This window comes from Papaver somniferum, unplaced genomic scaffold, assembly GCF_003573695.1.
Source record: "Papaver somniferum cultivar HN1 unplaced genomic scaffold, ASM357369v1 unplaced-scaffold_10, whole genome shotgun sequence".
Taxonomy (NCBI): domain Eukaryota; kingdom Viridiplantae; phylum Streptophyta; class Magnoliopsida; order Ranunculales; family Papaveraceae; genus Papaver; species Papaver somniferum.
In genome coordinates, this window is record NW_020618825.1 from 11,721,998 (window position 1) to 11,741,371 (window position 19,374).

Consider the following 19,374-nt stretch of genomic DNA (forward strand, 5'->3'; position numbering starts at 1 on the left):
ATTTGATTCTAAGATATTGCCAATATTAGATTTCCAAAATATTAATTGTTAATCGCAAGTATGGAACATCAAGAGCTCTAAGCTAAGCATGCACCATCAAGAGAGAACACAACTAATTAATCAAAATATTATAATCAATTATAGTTCAATGCAAATAATCATAAAGAAATTGCAATAATAAATTAATAAGAAAATACCACTTTATTATTGGAACAACGCTTCCTCCATAATCCTAGCATGTGATTCTAGTTCCTCATTATTATAAAGAAAACTAAATAGAAGAAATAAAATAAAATTGTGAAACTAGCTACCGGCTCACCGGCTCTCCAATAACTCCCCTGGTTTCCTGTTCTCGACATCAATATATAGATTTCAACAAAATCTAACCTTCCTCTTTTAATTCTCTTCCACATTTCATGTCCAATGGGAGTGTGCCACTTGTCTAAGAATACACAATATCATCTAATAAAGACTCGCCACATGTCCGACCACTTGCTTTTATTTTCATGGGAAAGAAAATATTATATGAGCACATATTGATCTTATGCTCAAAATCAATCTTCTTTAGTTACAAAAGATATTTGGTTTCCTTTCTTCCTCCACCATGTCGACATACCTCGTACATTAATTATTGAGTAGGATTTTTCATTTTACGTGATACCTCCTAAATCCTTCGAGAACTAATCACCAAGTCCTTCATCCTAAATCCACGAGACCAAAATGACCGAGTGATGTAGTTTTGAAAGTGATAAGTAGAAGTTCGTTCAAAGACTTGTAAAGATTTGATTTCAGACTTAAAAATAGAAAATATATAAAAAAAGATGATATCAATATCGGAGAAACTGGGACTTAGGATTCTACCAAACTCATAGCATAAGGTTCAAATATTAAGTCTTTTAACAATTAAAGCTCAACAAAGGTATGGACTCCTATTTTTTCCAAGGCAGATTCTTAAAACATTAGCTGTAAATCCTAAGCATGGGACATCAAAACATCTAAGCAAGCATGACCCATCAAACGAGAGGACAACTAATTAAACAAAATCATAATTCAATTTTAATCAGTGCAAAAGTCATATAAGAATTAAATATAGTTACCCACGTATGATATTAGGCTTCCTCCTTCATCCCAGTGTTTGGGTTTAGCTCCTCATATTGTTCACGTGCTCAAAATAGTTGTTCATAGCTCAAATAGGTGAAAAACAAGAGAAAACTAATAAAGCAGACAGTTAGCAACGCTGCAACGGTGTTACAAACAGCTGTTACAACGGGTTGAACTGTTACAGAGAAAAGATGACAAGCTTATGATATATGTTATATATTATTGTTGAACAACGATACTTATATAATGCTGTTTGAAAAAGACTGCCTCTGCGACTGTCCTCGTCTGTCCAATGTTCTTCAGCTTCGTCTTCTTCCTCCTGTTTCAGCTGCAGCAGAGAGCTTCTCTACAAGTATTCTTTCTTGGATTCTGTGGCCTCTGACTAGACCCCTAACTCCCGCTAATCCTCCTCTGTGATACTCTCCTCTTATTTATACACCACAGGCTGATTAAAAATCGATTAAATCTTCCCAAGAATAGTTTATTTCTTTGCTGCCAAGTTTCAAGAATAATTCTCTCTGACTTTCTTTGCACGCGTCTTCCGAGTTATGCTAACTCTCTTACCCTCGCTTGAGACTAAATCCAGGCCAAATACATTCAAATATCGCATAAAATACTTTCCTAATCCTTCATGGATTCTCAAAAATCCCGATAATATTTCTTCTCCCCTGTTTCCTTATAACCGAAGATATGGCCCTATTTAATCGAATCTGGTAGACCTACTAAATCTGGTTATTCCTAACAGGAACAGCCCAAAAAACATCCGCAATTGAATCCTCGTGTAACTCTTCCAAAATTCGAGCAGAGAGCTCCGCAGACGATAAGACAAATTTCCTTCCAAAATCAATTATTTGAAATGTTGAAGAATGGTTACCCCCCTAACCAGAGTAGGGATGCGATTAGTGGATGCCTGGAAATGGGATGCCCCTTAGTAATTAGGTTAACCCTTATCCAAAGTGAGAGTCCGAATAGCAAATGTCCTCCCACGAATGCAAAAACCACTTTTCGAGCCAATTTCGCCGCAAAATCGTATTTCTCCAAAAACACCTACAAAGATATAAAATAACCAAATAAGTACCAAATCGAGCACTAACAATATATACAATTGAGATCAAAATAGACACATAATTGCGTCTATCACCGAGCATGTTAATTTCTTAAACCAACTTCATCCCATCATCTACTTCACTAATTTAAATTGGGCCTATCCCATTTAGATCCAAAAGTATCCACGACCCTTGTACTCCGTAGTCCATATTTTCTTCTTGGAATCCTAGGTTTAGCCGATTTTCTTGGAAGAGCCCATTTTATTCATTTATATACAAAAACACAATAAATACCAAAATAATCACCAACAATATATATTTTGGGTAGTAAATATGTAAGAATTAATCGCTCATCACACCCCCAAACTTATATTTTTCTAGTCCTCGATCAAATTTATTCTAGAAAATAAAAACTCACTAGGTGGCCTAGTGACCGAGTTGTAGTCTCGGGAGGGTTTACCAGAGGTGTACCCACAAAACCTTTATCCAAACCCTAGCTATCTACGCAGAACCTTGAAAGGCATTAAAGAATCTCCTTGGTTGGCATACAAACATTGAATATATGAGGAAGTACCCTGATGCAAAATTCCAATTGATGTACACGAGTTTGCACTCAGCATACTATAATTCATATATAAGTGACAGAGCTCTATTCAGATAGTTTCTAGACATCATAACCGGAGTCGACCAATCACATGGAAAGATTAAGAAGATGAATAAAGAGAAAAATAGATGGTTTAAAGTGAACGGTGTTTCCCATATCTGTCTGAAGGCCTCTGCCAAGATGAACCTATCCTAATGGACTGAGATACCGGTCTGACTAATATCAACACAACTGGAAAATACAAGGGAACCAGTGGTCGATGAACCTAACTCTAGGTCAACACAATTGGCATATACAAGGGCACCAGTGGTCGACTTTATTGAATTTATTCATGTTGGTTTAATGGTCTGGTCTCAATTTTTTTTTTCTTTTGTGGTATCTCAATCACTCTATTTCACCTTAGCAATGGTAACAACTTGAATCGTGTGCCCCACCAAATCACTTTAAAAAATAAAAACAGAAGGATTAGGATTCAACGAGATATAGCGAAACTACCATGTTTTTTTTTTATTCTAACACCTGAGCTCTGTGCTTTTATGAATAGACTCTTTAGATGTTTCCATCTAATCAGATTGGTTCCTCAACTCCTACAACCAAGATGTTCCCATCCACTTAGATTGGTTAGTGCCATCCTTAATAAACATAAATTTCTATGCTTTGGAGTTTATTTATTGCAACTAAAAAGTTTCTCCCATACCCCCAAACTTAAATCTAACATTGTCCTCAATGTTCTAAAAGCATGAACAAGGAGAAACTCTTACCACTCGAAGAAAAAGAGTTTAGGAAAGATATTATCGTGTTGTATGAGATTGGGTTACCTCTCAAGAAGTGCTAAGTTTAAAGCCTTCAGCCAGACATCGGAAGGAATTAATCACCTCATAGAATCATAAAGCAGTAGCCGGAATAACTGTGGGTCATCTGGATCAAAAAGAGCTAACCACAAGAAGAGGAAACTACAACAAACCAAGAAGACATCGAACATACCCTTGTTTAAGAAAACTACATCTAGTTGTGGTTCAGGTTCAGGCTCTATAAAAGGGTATAAATAAAAATATTTCATCGGTTGGATTTCCTCAAAGGCATTCTGAAGATCAGGCTGAAGAGTATGGAAATACTCAACTAAGAACTTAGAAGCGCATAACAAAAGCCTGAATAATTGGGGATCCTCTAAGTCAATCATATTTGACTCACACAGCTGACCACAATGAAAGAGGTGGTCTTCCTTAAGAAAATGTGTCGACCCTATTTTCCTAAAGTAATTAGATTTAGTCTCAAAACTTAATAACCGACACATCTGAAAATCATATGTTCCCACAATTGGAAGAAAAGTTTTTGGTGGGAAAACAAAGTCAATCTTGGTATCATAGCATGGGTTAACCACATCAACTAGAGGATGGCTTTCTAACAACTGAACTCTCTTATGGACACAACTAGGTTCAGGAGAAAGTGTATGAAGATAATCTTGTAAGATGGTTGAGGCACAAATATCAAGTCCTACACGAGGGAACTTTCTAAGAGTTAAAGGTAAGGCACCAGGAAAGTGATAATCACCCTCAAACTTAGAGTTTTCAGTGTCTCTAGGTAGAGTAGTCACAATTTCCCTAATTTCTAAATCATTAGATTCCTGAAAATAGTAAATTGATTCTTCTAAGTTGTAATCAGGTGCATCCTCACTCATTTTTACGAGTTCACTTTCTTTGTCTAAGACTGATGTTTATAAATCGCTAGACTCAAAATAAACTTGTTCCTCTAAACCATCATCACAATCATATAAAGGATTATCAGAGAAAGCTTCTAGTAAAGGCTCATTAAATAAGGTGTTAATCAAAGTTACTTCCTCCGATTCACTGATAGGCACATCGAATAATGGATTATCCAACACACTGCAGGCTAAAGGATCATGAACTACATCGTCTAAAACGGTGGTATCCCTAGTCAAATCCTCATCCTTTTGAATAGGTGAATTATTATTAGAATTTATTTGGATTTGTACTAGAAACAAAACTATCATTATAAAGCTCAATTGGAGTAACAAATTCCTGATCACTATGCCTACATATTTTATGTTCTTCATCAATACTATCCTCATCATTATAATAACATGAAAATGATCGAACCTCATCTAAACAAGTAATGTTACCAATTCTAACCTCTTCATCTTGATTATTATAAAAATTATCCTCATTTTCACGGGTGATATAGGAAAGAATGTATTGGCAATCACGAGTAATTCGAGCTTCTCTTTCTTCCGTCTCTAATTCAAGCCTACGTGTTGACTCAGCAAACTCACGTGTTGACTCAGTTAACTTACATGTTGACTCAGCTAACTTCCTGAGGGTATCTTCTAAAGAAGTTTCACTCATTTTTACCGTTCTTTTGTCCATAACTAAGTCATTTGTGTCCGCTAACTTATGTGTCGACTCAAGTAACTTACGCGTTGACTCAAGTATCTTACGTGCTTCATCTAGAGGAGAGGAATTATAAGAATCTTGCTCGTATGACCGGTGATCATGTGGATAGTAAGTGGGATCACCATGGTATGACCCATATCCTTCAAAAGTTTGGCTTTCCCAACCACTATTCACACTATGGTCATAAAAAGAATAATGCTCATGTTGCTCAGTCGAATAATCATTGTATTGGCTATACCAGTTCGACATCCTAACTGCAAGGGAATTCTAAACAAGCACAAAGAAGGCTGACTCGACCACAACAAGCCTATTTTATCTAGCAAACAAAAAGCATGATGGCTCCACTTAGATTGTTTCTAGACCAGCTTCTATTATTTCGAAAAGGAATTCGTTACAAACTGAGCAAACCTCTCTGGAATCAATCCGAGTTAAAGTAAGTTGAAGAGAGATGAGGGAAGCTCAGTGGAGCTTTGATACCCAAGGCCTCACCGGCGTTACAATGCGGCGTATTCAACTCACAGAAACCATCATGAACTTCAAAGTATGCTCAAAAGAGTAACCAATATTTTCCGAACGACTTTCCTAATAAGCTCGTTACCCTATCCGTCTCGTTCTAGTCCAAATTTTAAGGCTTAGGTTCGCGTAGGTTACGTGTTCCTAAGACGGGAAAGAAGGAAACGGTTATGAAATCCGAGTCCTTATCTTGATTTGGCCAGGCCTTGCCCTTTACTAGAACATTAAATCCGATTTCAGGTCCTCAACATATATGCATACGAAATCATCCAGTAAACCCGCTCACAGGGGATTCGCGGGTGTTTAGAATTCTTACCTCCCGTTCCAAACGGGGGATGAACCGTTGAAGTCGACTCGGGCCACGACTCCTATGTCATGTACGAACCCGAGGGGCCGAGGCGATATCGTAATCGCCGTCCTTTTCTGCAAATAGTTTATTTAAAACCACCCTTCCGTAGGGTTTAAAAAAAAAATGTCCGATGTCCAAAAATATAATTCAAAAAGTGTCCAAAAAAAATAAAAGATTACAAAAATAAAAACTCTAATTACAGTTTCTAAAAATAAAAAGAAATAACTATATATAAGGAAAAAAAATTTCTTCACTCCTTTGGATTTCTCTTTTCTTTCCTTCTTCGGCCTTGCTTTTTCTTTTTAGCAATTTTTCTTTTTCTCCAGCTTAACTCTGAATCTGAAAGCAAACAAAAATACCAAAAGGCGTAAAAAAAAACAAAAAAAATAAAAAAATAAAACCTAAAAACAAATCTATACACAAATCCGCGTCGGCGGCGCCAAAAATTGATCAAATTTTATATAGTGGTAAGAAGGTTGTCGTTCTCTCGGACTTGTGAAGATTGATTTAAGATTTAAGATTTAAGATTATGGAAAGAACTGAGACTACAGATTCCACCATTGACCAATTTTTAAGTGATTCAGTTAACAACAATATTTATGCAATTCATACATTCAATTTGATTCTAAGATATTGCCAATATTAGATTTCCAAAATATTAATTGTTAATCGCAAGTATGGAACATCAATAGCTCTAAGCTAAGCATGCACCATCAAGAGAGAACACAACTAATTAATCAAAATATTATAATCAATTATAGTTCAATGCAAATAATCATAAAGAAATTGCAATAATAAATTAATAAGAAAATACCACTTTATTATTGGAACAACGCTTCCTCCATAATCCCATCATGTGATTCTAGTTCCTCATTATTATAAAGAAAACTAAATAGAAGAAATAAAATAAAATTGTGAAACTAGCTACTGGCTCACCGGCTCTCCAATAACTCCCCTGGTTTCCTGTTCTCGACATCAATATATAGATTTCAACAAAATCTAACCTTTCTTTTTTTAATTCTCTTCCACATTTCATGTCCAATGGGAGTGTGCCACTTGTCTAAGAATACACAATATCATCTAATAAAGACTCGCCACATGTCCGACCACTTGCTTTTATTTTCATGGGAAAGAAAATATTATATGAGCACATATTGATCTTATGCTCAAAATCAATCTTCTTTAGTTACAAAAGATATTTGGTTTCCTTTCTTCCTCCACCATGTCGACATACCTCGTACATTAATTATTGAGTAGGATATTTCATTTTATGTGATACCTCCTAAATCCTTCGAGAACTAATCACCAAGTCCTTCATCCTAAAATCCACGAGACCAAAGTGCCCGAGCATGTTAATTTCTTAAACCAACTTCAGCCCATCATCTCCTTCACTAACTTAAATTGGGCCTATCCCATTTAGATCCAAAAGTATCCACGACCCCTGTACTCCGTAGTACATATTTTCTTCTTGGAATCCTAGGTTTAGCCGATTTTCTTGAAAGAGCCCATTTTTATTCATTTACTTACAAAAACACAATAAATACCAAAATAAGCACCAACAATATATATTTTGGGTAGTAAGCATTGAAGAATTAATCGCTCATCACATGCCATGCCACATGTGCCAATGGCATGCCAACCACCTTGCCACGCCATACCATGCCGGCCTTCCCTATGCGGCTACCAAAACGAAGGCGTGCGACGATCAACGGACACCCTTGAATCCTAGATGAAAATACTAGACGTCCAAGGTCGCCAGACAACGCATGGTAACCTTTGGCCCAAAACACTAGTTTTGGCCACCCCAAACCGCGCCAAGGCATGTTATGCCACATGTGCCAATGGCATGCCAACCACCATGCCGGCCTTCCCTATGCGGCTACCAAAATGAAGGCCTGCAACAATCAACGACCACTTTTTCATCTAAGGTGCATATCTTAGCCGTCCAAGCTTACCAGCTAACACATGGCAACCTTTGGCCATAAATTTTGGCCGCGCCTAAACTAGGCCATATTAAATCCATACTGTTCATGCTTTCATGTCACTGGCTACCAAACGAAGGGTTGCAATAATCAACGACTACCTTTCCTCTTGAGATGCAACTCCCGACCGTCGAAGGTCACCACCGAACCGGCAAGTCTCCCAAGCTCAACTTGCTAGACAACAACAACGTGCTACTTGTTTTCCACGAAAACACTCCAGACATCAACGCATGTCACAAAATGGGGGATGCTCATTGGGTATTGGTTTGGCGGTTTACAGCGTGCGGCGTACCCTACGCCCGTTATAAGACAGTGTCGTAAGGATTAGGCGGTTAGTAAATACAGGGAGTAATGGTGAAACGCTTTCTTTTATGGAACATCAATTCCAAGCGTTACCGGTTACCACCTCCTCCCATTTACTCACCCATTTTCCATTTCTTAATGAGACTAGAGTCCGTTTCACTTCGACTTGTATAAATAGGCATTACCTATTTCCACCGAACAACAAGTTCTGGTCAGGAGCATACAACACTCAGAAAACGTTTACTAGCTTTCCCATCTGTTAGCTTCCCACTTTCTGATACAAGTCACAAAACAACTACTCTACCAGAATCAACTATTCTGGTCTCAAAACTCTCTTCGCTTCCCTCCCCAAAACCAACCCTTCTCCTCCACTTTGTGACCGAAGCAAGTCTGGAACGGCCATTTCTTGGTTCAGGCCGGTCTTGTACAGATTGATCTCTCGAATCTAAAGTACTCCCTTGCAGTACATTGTTTAGGGTTTAGATTTGTTTTTCAACTACATCGCATGAAATTACCGAGACCAGCAGAAACTGTTTTCACCATCAAACACCAGGATATGGGTCTGGAAGGTCGTTCTTCGATTCTTGGATAGTTGAATGGAGCTGATTTAAGCTTGCTTAATATTTTTTCACATACTCTTCTTGTTTGGGAGACTATATTCTTGTATTTTTCTATTTCTTCTTCTTGTTCCTAAGCTTCTCCAGGATGGGATCTCCTAAATCGTTGTACATATGTAAATTCTTGTCCTTCTAATGCATTTTCCTTAGTGAAAAAATAAATCTTGTGCAGAGACTCTCTAATCACTTAAAGAGATGTCAAATAGTGTTACAAAGATACAAAGGATAAAGACCCAAAAACACTAATGAGACCTTACCAAAAATAGTAAAATGAATGTAACTGTATGCGTTTGGACGTCCACGAAAACGCCAGAATCGATCAAATCACTCGACATCTTTTGCACTGCATTATTTCCCTCATTTTGGACCATTGCTTGATTCCTTTACACCTTTGTGTGACTCACATAGTATGCCATGTCCACATAAAATGGTACGGTATCACATGTAAAAATTTGATATAAGTCAGATTTCATATATTTATTATGGAAACAATAATTCGCGGAAATGTGTCAAATCCTAGACAGGTGAAAAGTTCTTCCCTTTTTGGTATTGGTGCAGGTGTATTTTATTTCTTGCCTGGAAAAAGAATATATTAAGAGTAATGCTAGGTTGACACAAATAAAAAATATAACATTTTTGTTATATGGAGGAGGTTTTTGGATCAAGAGAATGAAAAAATCGTACCTGAATCATCTAATATGACCTATTCAACATTTTTCCGTGAGTCGGATAAAATTACCCTGGCACAAAATCATTGTTTCAAAACAAAAAAGCTATTCTTACTTCTGTACTTATTCTCCATGTTAACTGTGAAGAGCCTCCGGTTGTGAACGCAACCAATTTTATCAAATATACATCTAACGCAAAATCATTAACATTTTGAATACTTCATCACCCAAACTGTATTATGGAAAAAAGTACAACCACAATGATGGATACATATCTATCTAGTTTATGAAGGTTGTGAACAGTTTTCAAAACCAAGAAAATCAAATGAAACACTTTCGTGAATATATGCTTTCAAATATACCACAAAAGTTTCACAAAAATGAAAAGTTGTAGGTATCTAAGTGATCAAATCATGATTCTTTCTCTTTTTTATTTATCTTTATTAAAAAAAAATCAATTTATGAAACCTTGGTTCTCTCATACCAGTAGAAGAGAAATGCAATATTCACATTCACAATAAAGAATGTGAATACCCAATTTCTCTATCACGTAGGTGATGGTGAGATGCAATGTTTGACTTCCACTTGGGTGTCGGTGAAATAGAACATTCCACTGCCATTTTAGTGATGATGAACATACTAATTCCAGACAGCAAAAGATTCATTTTCATTTGAAAAATAGTTTGAACCTAGATTGAAGTTTTGCCATGGAATTTTACCAGTGCCATATTATTGAAAAATCTACTATAACTATAAGATTGCTTCCGTAGGTAGTTTTAAGGGGTTAAATCATGGGTCACAACAATAACTTCCACAATTTTGTCAACATAATCATAGTAATATGGCTCATGTGATACATTGATCTTTAATAAGTTGCTTCTTAGACTTGACACCCTATGCATTTCCAGTGCTTCTGGCTCTTGAATAATGGTGGTGCTATCTTGGAAATGCAACAGGCTGCAAGGGCATATGACGAGTTTATTCTTTGCGAGAAAGAGTAAGATTAGTAAGACTAATCCATCAAAACTGAAAGAGAATAATGGAAGACATTGTATTTCACCATCACTTGAATGGAAGGAAAATATCGTATTTCACCGTAACTTGGGCAGAAGTGAATTGTTGGTTTTCACCGCCACGTCCCTAATAGAAAAACTAAGCATTCACGTTCGAAATGTGGAAGTGAATGCATCATTTCACTACCTCTGGTTCGAGCGACCCGAGATCATACATACTGATTTGTAATCATATATATTTCTTTACTACATAAAAGCAAGAGAGAATCATGCTTATGGAAAGGGGAAATTCTCCATTTCTATTAGACTCACGTGCATTAGAGATTAACAAATTGTTTAAATTTATTTTCTTAGATTTGAATTGGATGTGTATGTATTAAGGGTTCTTTGTTAACTCTGATTCTTCCACTCCCTAGGTCAGAACTCCTCCCTGTAACATTAGTCGTGTGGGTTAATATGAGTCAATGTTAAAGGGTATATTGGTCCATACAATACTGAGTTCTAACTCATTCCTAAATCGGCCCCCTCCCTATAACAAAAGTGAATAAAAACCGGGGTAAATACCATGGAAGGATCCAGCGGCGGAGAGTGGGAATGCTCCGAGCATCGGGATGGTATTTGTTCCTACGTTGATAAAAGATTCCTAAATTCCCATACATACAACCTGAAATTATATATACATCATGGGCCTTCTCTCCTAACAGGTAGTATGACCAATGGGCCGAGTCCAATTAAAATTTCTTAAAATGGGTGCATCTGTCACAAAGCGATTCTCTCGATGGTGATGGGCAATGCCCAATTAATTGCATTTACCCATCACAATGAACTGGCAAAATGTCAGCTAGTAGGGACGCATTATGATCTTCCACTCTTACGGCCATCATTTGAAAGATTCGAGAAACGATTGCTCGCAACTTCGCAAGAACGGTAGACGAGATTTCATTGAAACCAGAACTCTAATATTGGGAGATGCGTCTGTGTAACATACAATCTATGTGGGTGCTAATTTTTAATTGGGGGAAGCGAATTACAAATCTGATAGATCGCGAATGGAGCTAGTGGGTTACAAGCACCAATCTGCAAAGATATGCTGGTGCACACAATTTACAGAATACAGAGTAAAGAAGGAAGGAAAGAAAACTGAACAAAAACTTATTCAACATAAGCCCAATTCTGAAATTACTGGAACAGTTGAGTTGTCCAGATTCAGATCCTTGGTGGTTCTGACAAGGTTTATGGCTATGTGTTTAGCCCATCTGTTTGGCCTTTGTTTGTTTGTATATGAATTATTGACCCGGAGTGTTTTTATAATTTTAATCTACTTGTTGCATCATTCTCAACTTCCAACTACTTTCCAATTAAGCTTTTGAGTCCTGTTAGGAGGGAAAGAACGGATACGAGGATTGTCAAAGTCAAATTCACTGAATACGAGTAAATATTATCAAAATACCCATCGTATCCTTAATAACCTATTCTCGATCCATAACTTCCTCAGAATCAATCGTACCAGTGTTTATTTATTCATCTAAAAAAATACCGAATATGACCAGAAAAAAAGTAAATATTTATTGGATATTTTTTACTGTGGTTGCTAATGTTTATTTATCTCATCGTTGATCAAGTTCAGTAATAGACTTTCTCTTTCCACTTGCGTTAATCCAATATGTTATGTGGTGCTGCTGTAGCCCACATACAGGTGTTGAAGCTTTTGGTTTTTCTAAAATGGAGTTTTGTTTGTTTAATGATTCCCTGTATCTCTCAGAATCGCACTTCATATGTTGTGGTTTCTATGTATAACAATTGATTTTCAACTGTAAAAACTACTCATCAAGTTATTGATACAAGAGATAAATCTGCAATCAAGGATGTAATCTTGTTGTGGGAATGCCAGAGACCAATGAATGTGGTTGACAATCATATATGATTTATCATACTTACAGGAATGCATAAATATGTTGTCAATCATAAGATCTGTCGGGAGGAAGAGGAATTGTATTTTTCTAGTTGTTTGCTTCGAAAATCCTAACTAATTAACACCAAGGATATTATTGGCATTTCATCGTTTTTTGAAAAGTCAATTCCTCCTCAAAATTTTTACTTCCCTCCTCGTATCCATTCCTTCCCCCAATAACAAGACTCAAGCTTTTAAAGTTGAGATATTATTGGGGTTTCACGTTTTTCATACTAACCCAATGAGCATCATGCTAAGAGAACACATCCCATGTCCCACGAAAATGACAGTTTAAAACCCGTTTTGGAGATAAAGAAGTTATTCAAGTTTTAGTACGCAACTCATCTTGCTTAGGCTCGCAGGGATCTTCGTATTTAGCGATCTCTATATAATTATTGGAAATCCAATCGCCGGTATTAAAAATCTACACAAATTTCTTAGGAACATGATTTTATCTAGCCGTAAATGTTATATAATCGGCTTCCACACTTCCAAGTAAATGGTTTAATAAATATAGTCTGTGTTATGCAAAATTTGTATACCTTCCACCCCAATTTCAATTGCAGTTGGTTATTTTACACTAGGCATATTCGTACCTTCCATGAGTATCCCAATAATTCAGTGAAGCACAAAATAAGGAATATTCAGATGTCAACTCAAGCTACAACCAAATCTCGCAGGATAATGTGTAGCCAAGCCACAACCCACAAGCCATGTTAAAATACACAATGTGTTAAAAGAGGAAAACGTGGTTAGAGAGGTAGATCTATCAGTGCAATAGTATATACTTGTTTTGTGGCCTAAAAATTGTTTAAATACCAATCACTCTACCCACTACCACTACCACTTAATCCAACTCCCAACACCTCATCTTCAAACTCGCAAACACCAATAATATGCTTATTAGGAGAAGCAAAACCACTTTCTTTTTAGACATGGATGATGATCAAGATTTCAACTACAAGAAACCAGCAGATACTTGTAAGCAAACAGTGAGAAATTCCTTGATCTCAAATGAAGCCTCCTCATCTGCATCAAATTCATCAGTAGGGTTAAGAATACTCATTCACAACCATTCTACCTCTCCTCAAGAATCAAAGAACACAGTCTTAGTCAAACACACTTTCAAACTGAGTCTTCTAGCCTCAACATATTCTCAAGAATCAAGTTTTTTGAGATCATGTTGTCTGTGCAAGAAAAAGTTAAGTCCTGAAAAGAATGTGTACATGTACATGGGTGATCAAGGCTTTTGCAGCGTCGACTGCCGGTCTAGGCAGATTGTGAAGGATGAAATAAGAGAAATCGAAATATCAACCAAGAAAATATTGTCATCATCTCCTTGTTGTCCCAAGAATGTAAGAATTCATCTTCCATCTCATCGGAATCGAATTCCAGTTGCAGCATAGATCCATTGGAGTTTTTTTCCTTCGGGTTTTGGTAGATCTATGATATTTGTAATTGATCATCATACATTTATGGATAGGTTGTCTTTTGGTTCAGTTTTTTTGGTTTCTTTTTTTCACCTTTTGGGCCTTTGGGTGAGCCTTAAAGAATATAGGATGTACCATGTAGCATGAAATGAAAGAGTTGGAAGATAAGGCAGATAGGGTTTTACTGATAAATAGGGCTGTGCAGAAAAACCGTAACCGCGGATTTTATCCGTATCCGTCCGCAAAATTGCGGGTGAAAACCAATCCGCAAGAGCTATGGACCGGACACGGATGCATTTTCAAATCCGCAGGCGGTGCGGTTACGGTTGCGGTTGGGATTTGATAACCGCGGATTACCCGCACCGTAGGACAATTAGGGATTCAATCGATTTCTTCTTGGGCCTCTTATTAGCTAAGTATAATTAGTTGGGCCTATAGTAAATCTGGTCAGCCTTATCTACACTACACTCTACACGTAGCGAGAGGATAAACTCTTATTTTCTCTTCTTTCTTCTTCATTTTTCCTTCTTCTTCTTTTCTTTCTTCTCTTCTCTGCTTTCTTCTGTTCTTCGCTCGAGTAGTGATTTTGAGAGTAGATTCAAGAAAATTCAATTCGTGATGTTGTTTAGATGGAGGAAGAGTTGATGTATCAGGGAATTACGAAGAAGAAGGTGCTGTCGGGAATCGTGATGAAGAATCAATGAAATTAGGGTTCCATGAGAAGAACTCTGAGATGATTCAGAAAGTGAATCTGACGCTCTAGATAGATGATTAGAAGTGGGTTTTGTTGATTGTGGAACGGGTCGAGGTTAATTGGATGATATGGAGTCATGCGTGAAGAATCTGATAGTTAGGGTTTCATGTTCTTCCCTAATTTTAGAACTAGAGTTTTGGAAACCGATTGAAGATTGATTTGGAGTTAGACAAGAAGAAACTGAAGGCCGGGTGTAGTGAATTGAGGAAGAATCTAAGAAGAAGGTGATGCTTCTGAAACTGATTAAGAATAGAAGACTAATATCAGAGTAGTTGATGATGGTGTGTTGCTTCAAAGGCTGTTTCAAACTCAGGGGAGATGTGAATTAGATTTCAGCATTAGTGGGTGGTGGAACATCAATTCAGGGAAGATTATTGTTGGGTAAGTCTGTATGTTGTTTAATTTCAGTGTTTGAAGTTTAATTTTGGTTCCTTAGGAATTGGGGTTATTCATGTGTTCTTTCCAAAATCAGTAAATTAGGATTCGTGGATTTTAGTGGAACTATTCGTTTATTTGTATTTGATAAGATGAATTCCAGATTTGTAACAAAGATGTTAAATGTCTGTTGTGTGTGTTGGAGTTGTCTTGAAATGGAGCCACAGATTATTGTTGGGTAAGTCTCTTTGTTGCTTATTTCACTGTTTGAGGCTGAATTGTTTAGCTTGTATGTGTTGAATTGAGATGGACATGGCGGATATGAGACACAATTGTGGTTGTTTGTGAAAATAACTTCTATTTTTTTGATGATTTTTGTGATTAAAAATCCGCGGTTAATCCACAACCGGCCCGCACAATCCGCGGATCCGCGGATGTAAAATCTGCGGGTGATTGGGCCGGTCACGGTTTGATTTTCCAAATCCGCAACTTTGACGGTTTGGTTGCGGGTGACCCCTAATCCGCAACCGTCCGTCCGTTGCAGACCCCTACTGATAAATGAAAATAAAACGGAAATTAGGGGCTAGACCTGACCTCAGATAAACAAAAACAGGATACAAATTTATCTAAATCTATAAGCCACGAGGTGTGAAGAATGAGTAAACTGAGGCACCGAACTTATCTTTCACATCAGATGATTCATTTAAGGGTAACTTCTTAGTCTTGAGAACAAATAAATACAAGATTTGAATTGATAATGTAGGTTCCTTAACATTCCTCTATACTATACAGGTTCGACGACCATTTCTTTGTATATCATCTTCGAAGACTATTTTCCATATAAATATATGATTGTTGGGCGTTGGCTACCAAAAAAATATTCAATAAAGAAGATAAGATAAATCAACTAAAATTTTCTATTCATGCAATTGTACCAAATTTTCTCCAACTCCATTACTAAATAATGAATCCCCGTCTCCAACACCAGACCCGATTTTCCACCATCGTCCGACCCGACCTGATCAAATAACACCCAACACGATTTTTCATCATGCAAGGTGTAGGTGGAGAAGTATGTAAGCCAACATGATTGGATCCGTCGTGGAGCGAGTAAGGTGAAACCCGACCCAATGTGCAACCCCATGTATTAAAGTCAAGAAATCGCGACTCAGTCCAAGTCAAAGGGGTAACATACCAAAGGCCAATCACGCGTAGACAACGTTACGCACCCCTTACCCGTTGACCCTCTCTGTAGACCCCAAAACCCCAACTACCAACTCGGAGAGCACTAATATCATGTATTTTACCCACCAAGAGGGAAGACTAATCGCTTGCTAGTTGCTACACATATAACGCAGAAATAACTTCCTACAAATTGAGAAAACCGAATTCATCCATATCTCTCATTACAATCCATTTTTAGCCGCAACTTAATTAACTTTTCATCACCGGACGATATGGTCCGTCGACTAACACTTGACTCAATTCACCACTATGGTAGTTGTTTTCATGCTGCCAACGTCCCTGTGGTGGCGGTTGCGTTATTTGTGTCCGTAACAGTTCTAGTAGCTCTATGTGCCAAGCACACAATAAGGCGACGGCAGCTTGCTAGGGAGAAACTAGGCTGTAACCCTAATGATTCAAGAGCTACACCCGGTTCATCTCCGATGGCTGCATCCAGGGGACTTTTCGCAACGATAAGTAACAAAGCTTTTCCTTTCATGGGCAGCAAAAAAAGTGGTGATCAACACGGAGACAACTATGAAGCCGTTGGTGATGGTGGTGTATGGCAAAGAGGAATATTGATGGGTGGAAAATGTCAACCACCTGATTTTTCCGGTGTAATTTACTACGACGTTGATGGTAGACAGCTCTCTGAAATACCGAGATCACCTCGTGCTAGTCCTTTTCCGTCTAGCTTTTCATTTCCAGCTGCAAAAGATGGAAACTTTTAATTCCGTGTGTGTTTGTTTTCTTATTGTTTGTAGATGTTTCGTCTTGAATAAATGGAATTTGTCTCAGTTTTCTTACTTATTTTCGACAGTATAGGAATCTATATGGGTTGAATTGTTAGTTTTAGAACACGTAACCGAGATGGCTTGAACACGGAGCAAGATCTGTGAAACACCACTTTCCAGTTTCCACCAAGACGAATACACTTCCAAGTTGGGATGTTAAAGCCTTGTTGTCTTAAGCAGATGAGTTCGAGCCCAGTGGTTTTACTCCGGAGTTAAAAGAGGAAACCTGTTTTGAGGCATACTCTTGGCTCGATGATAACTTTCTTGAGGAGAAGTGTTCTCCCAGGATAGAATATATATAAAAATCATAATAATATCTCTTGTGTTTACTGTTGGTTAAACTTCAACATAGAAGTCACTAACAAGCTGGGGGACAAAGATTAGGAAACTGATGTAATCCTAAGGGAATTAGAAGTCATCTATTTCTAAGAAAAGGAAAGACATGTAATAAGGTAATAGGACTAGGAAAAGGAATTCATAGTTCTATATATATATGATCACCAAAGTTGTGGTTGATCATATGAGCAAGATTAGAGCTTGTGTTTAGTTTTGAGAGATTTTCTAAACATCAATAAAGAGAGTTGTCTTTATATAAGCTAAGTTTCATCTTGCAGTTGCCATTAATTGGTATCAGAGCTTGTTTCTGAGCCATGGAAAACGAAACCACCATTGTGGGTGCAAAACAGTTCACGCCACCATCAATACAAGTTCCAATCCTCAACGCCACAAACTACACAGTATGGGCCATGAGAATGAAGGTACTGATGAAAATCTACAAAGTTTGGGAAACAATTGATCCTGGTACATTGGACCCAGAGAAAAACAATGTTGCCATTGGATTACTCTTTCAAGCAATACCAGAATGTCTTGTTCTACAAGTTGGTGAACAGGAAACTTCAAAGAAAATTTGGGATGCAATAAAGGAACGTAATCTCGGAGCTGATCGAGTTAAAGAAGCCCGTCTGCAAACCTTAATGTCTGAATTTGAAAGAGTGAAGATGAAAGACACTGATACTATTGATAGCTTTGCAGGAAAGCTATCAGAGATAGCCTCAAAAGCTGCGTCACTTGGACAATCCATTGATGAAGATAAACTGGTAAAGAAGTTTCTCAATAGTTTACCAAGATCCAAGTATATTCATATCATAGCTTCTCTCGAACAAGTCTTAGATTTAAAGAAGACTAGCTATGAAGATATAATTGGAAGATTGAAAGCATATGAAGAGAGAATCCTTGATGAAGAAAACAATGGAGAAACTCAAGGAAAACTCTTGTACACAAACTCTTACCAAAATAACTCTGCGACAAGAGGAAGAGGTCGTGGAAGAGGTGGTAGAGTAAACATAGGCCGAGGAAGGGGAGGAAGGTTTAACTCACAAATATAAGGCAAGACTTGTAGCTAAAGGATATGTACAAGAATCAGGCATAGATTTTGATGAAGTTTTTGCACCAGTTGCTAGAATTGAAACAATACGCTTATTAATTGCAGAGGCAGCATCAAACTCATGGGAAATTCACCACTTAGACGTTAAGACAGCATTCTTACATGGTGAATTGCGAGAAGATGTGTATGTTGAACATCCAGAAGGTTTTGAAGTAAAAGGACAAGAGCATAAGGTTTATAAGTTATCAAAAGCTCTATATGGTCTAAGACAAGCTCCTCGAGCCTGAAATACAAAGTTAGATCAAATCTTAAGAGAAATCAGATTTGTTAAGTGCTCTAAAGAAACATCAGTATACATAAGAGAAGAAAAGGGAACGCTTCTTGTGATTGCAGTCTATGTAGATGATCTATTTTTGACTGGCAACTCCCTTAAGGTGATCAATGAGTTCAAGAGAGAAATGTCATCAAAGTTTGAGATGTCAGACCTCGGAAAACTCACTTATTACCTTGGCATAGAAGTCCATCAAGGAGTAGATGGGATTCAGATTAAACAAGAAGCTTATGCAAGGAGAATTATGAAAGAAGCAGGACTTGAAACTTGTAATCCAACTAAGATACCAATGGAGTTTGGACTTAAAGTTTCAAAGGCACAAGAAGAAGCTGAGATTGATCCAACGAGTTGTAGAAGAAATGTTGGATGCCTTAGATAATTGTTACACACAAGACCAGACTTGGCTTTCTCTGTGGGAGTAGCAAGCCGTTATATGCAGAGTCCACGCAAGTCTCATGGTGATGTAATAAAGCAGATATTGAGATATCTAAGAGGAACAATCAGCTATGGATTGAAGTATGGTC

General features: G+C 37.5%; 2 protein-coding genes across 2 annotated transcripts; both read left to right on the forward strand.

Annotated features, from left to right (window-relative positions):
* Positions 1-13,493: 13,493 nt before the first annotated feature.
* LOC113326345 lies at positions 13,494-13,964 on the forward strand. The gene has a single exon (XM_026574091.1). It carries the CDS (start codon positions 13,494-13,496, stop codon positions 13,962-13,964), a length of 471 nt encoding a protein of 156 aa, XP_026429876.1.
* A 2,610-nt stretch (positions 13,965-16,574) lies between these two features.
* LOC113326346 lies at positions 16,575-17,072 on the forward strand. Its single transcript, XM_026574092.1, has one exon. It carries the CDS (start codon positions 16,575-16,577, stop codon positions 17,070-17,072), a length of 498 nt encoding a protein of 165 aa, XP_026429877.1.
* The last annotated feature ends 2,302 nt before the right edge of the window (positions 17,073-19,374 follow it).

Bases quoted from the DNA above. Each gene is read 5' to 3' on its own strand.
- LOC113326345 (XM_026574091.1), top strand. From the start codon at position 13,494: ATGGATGATGATCAAGATTTCAACTACAAGAAACCAGCAGATACTTGT.
- LOC113326346 (XM_026574092.1), top strand. From the start codon at position 16,575: ATGGTCCGTCGACTAACACTTGACTCAATTCACCACTATGGTAGTTGT.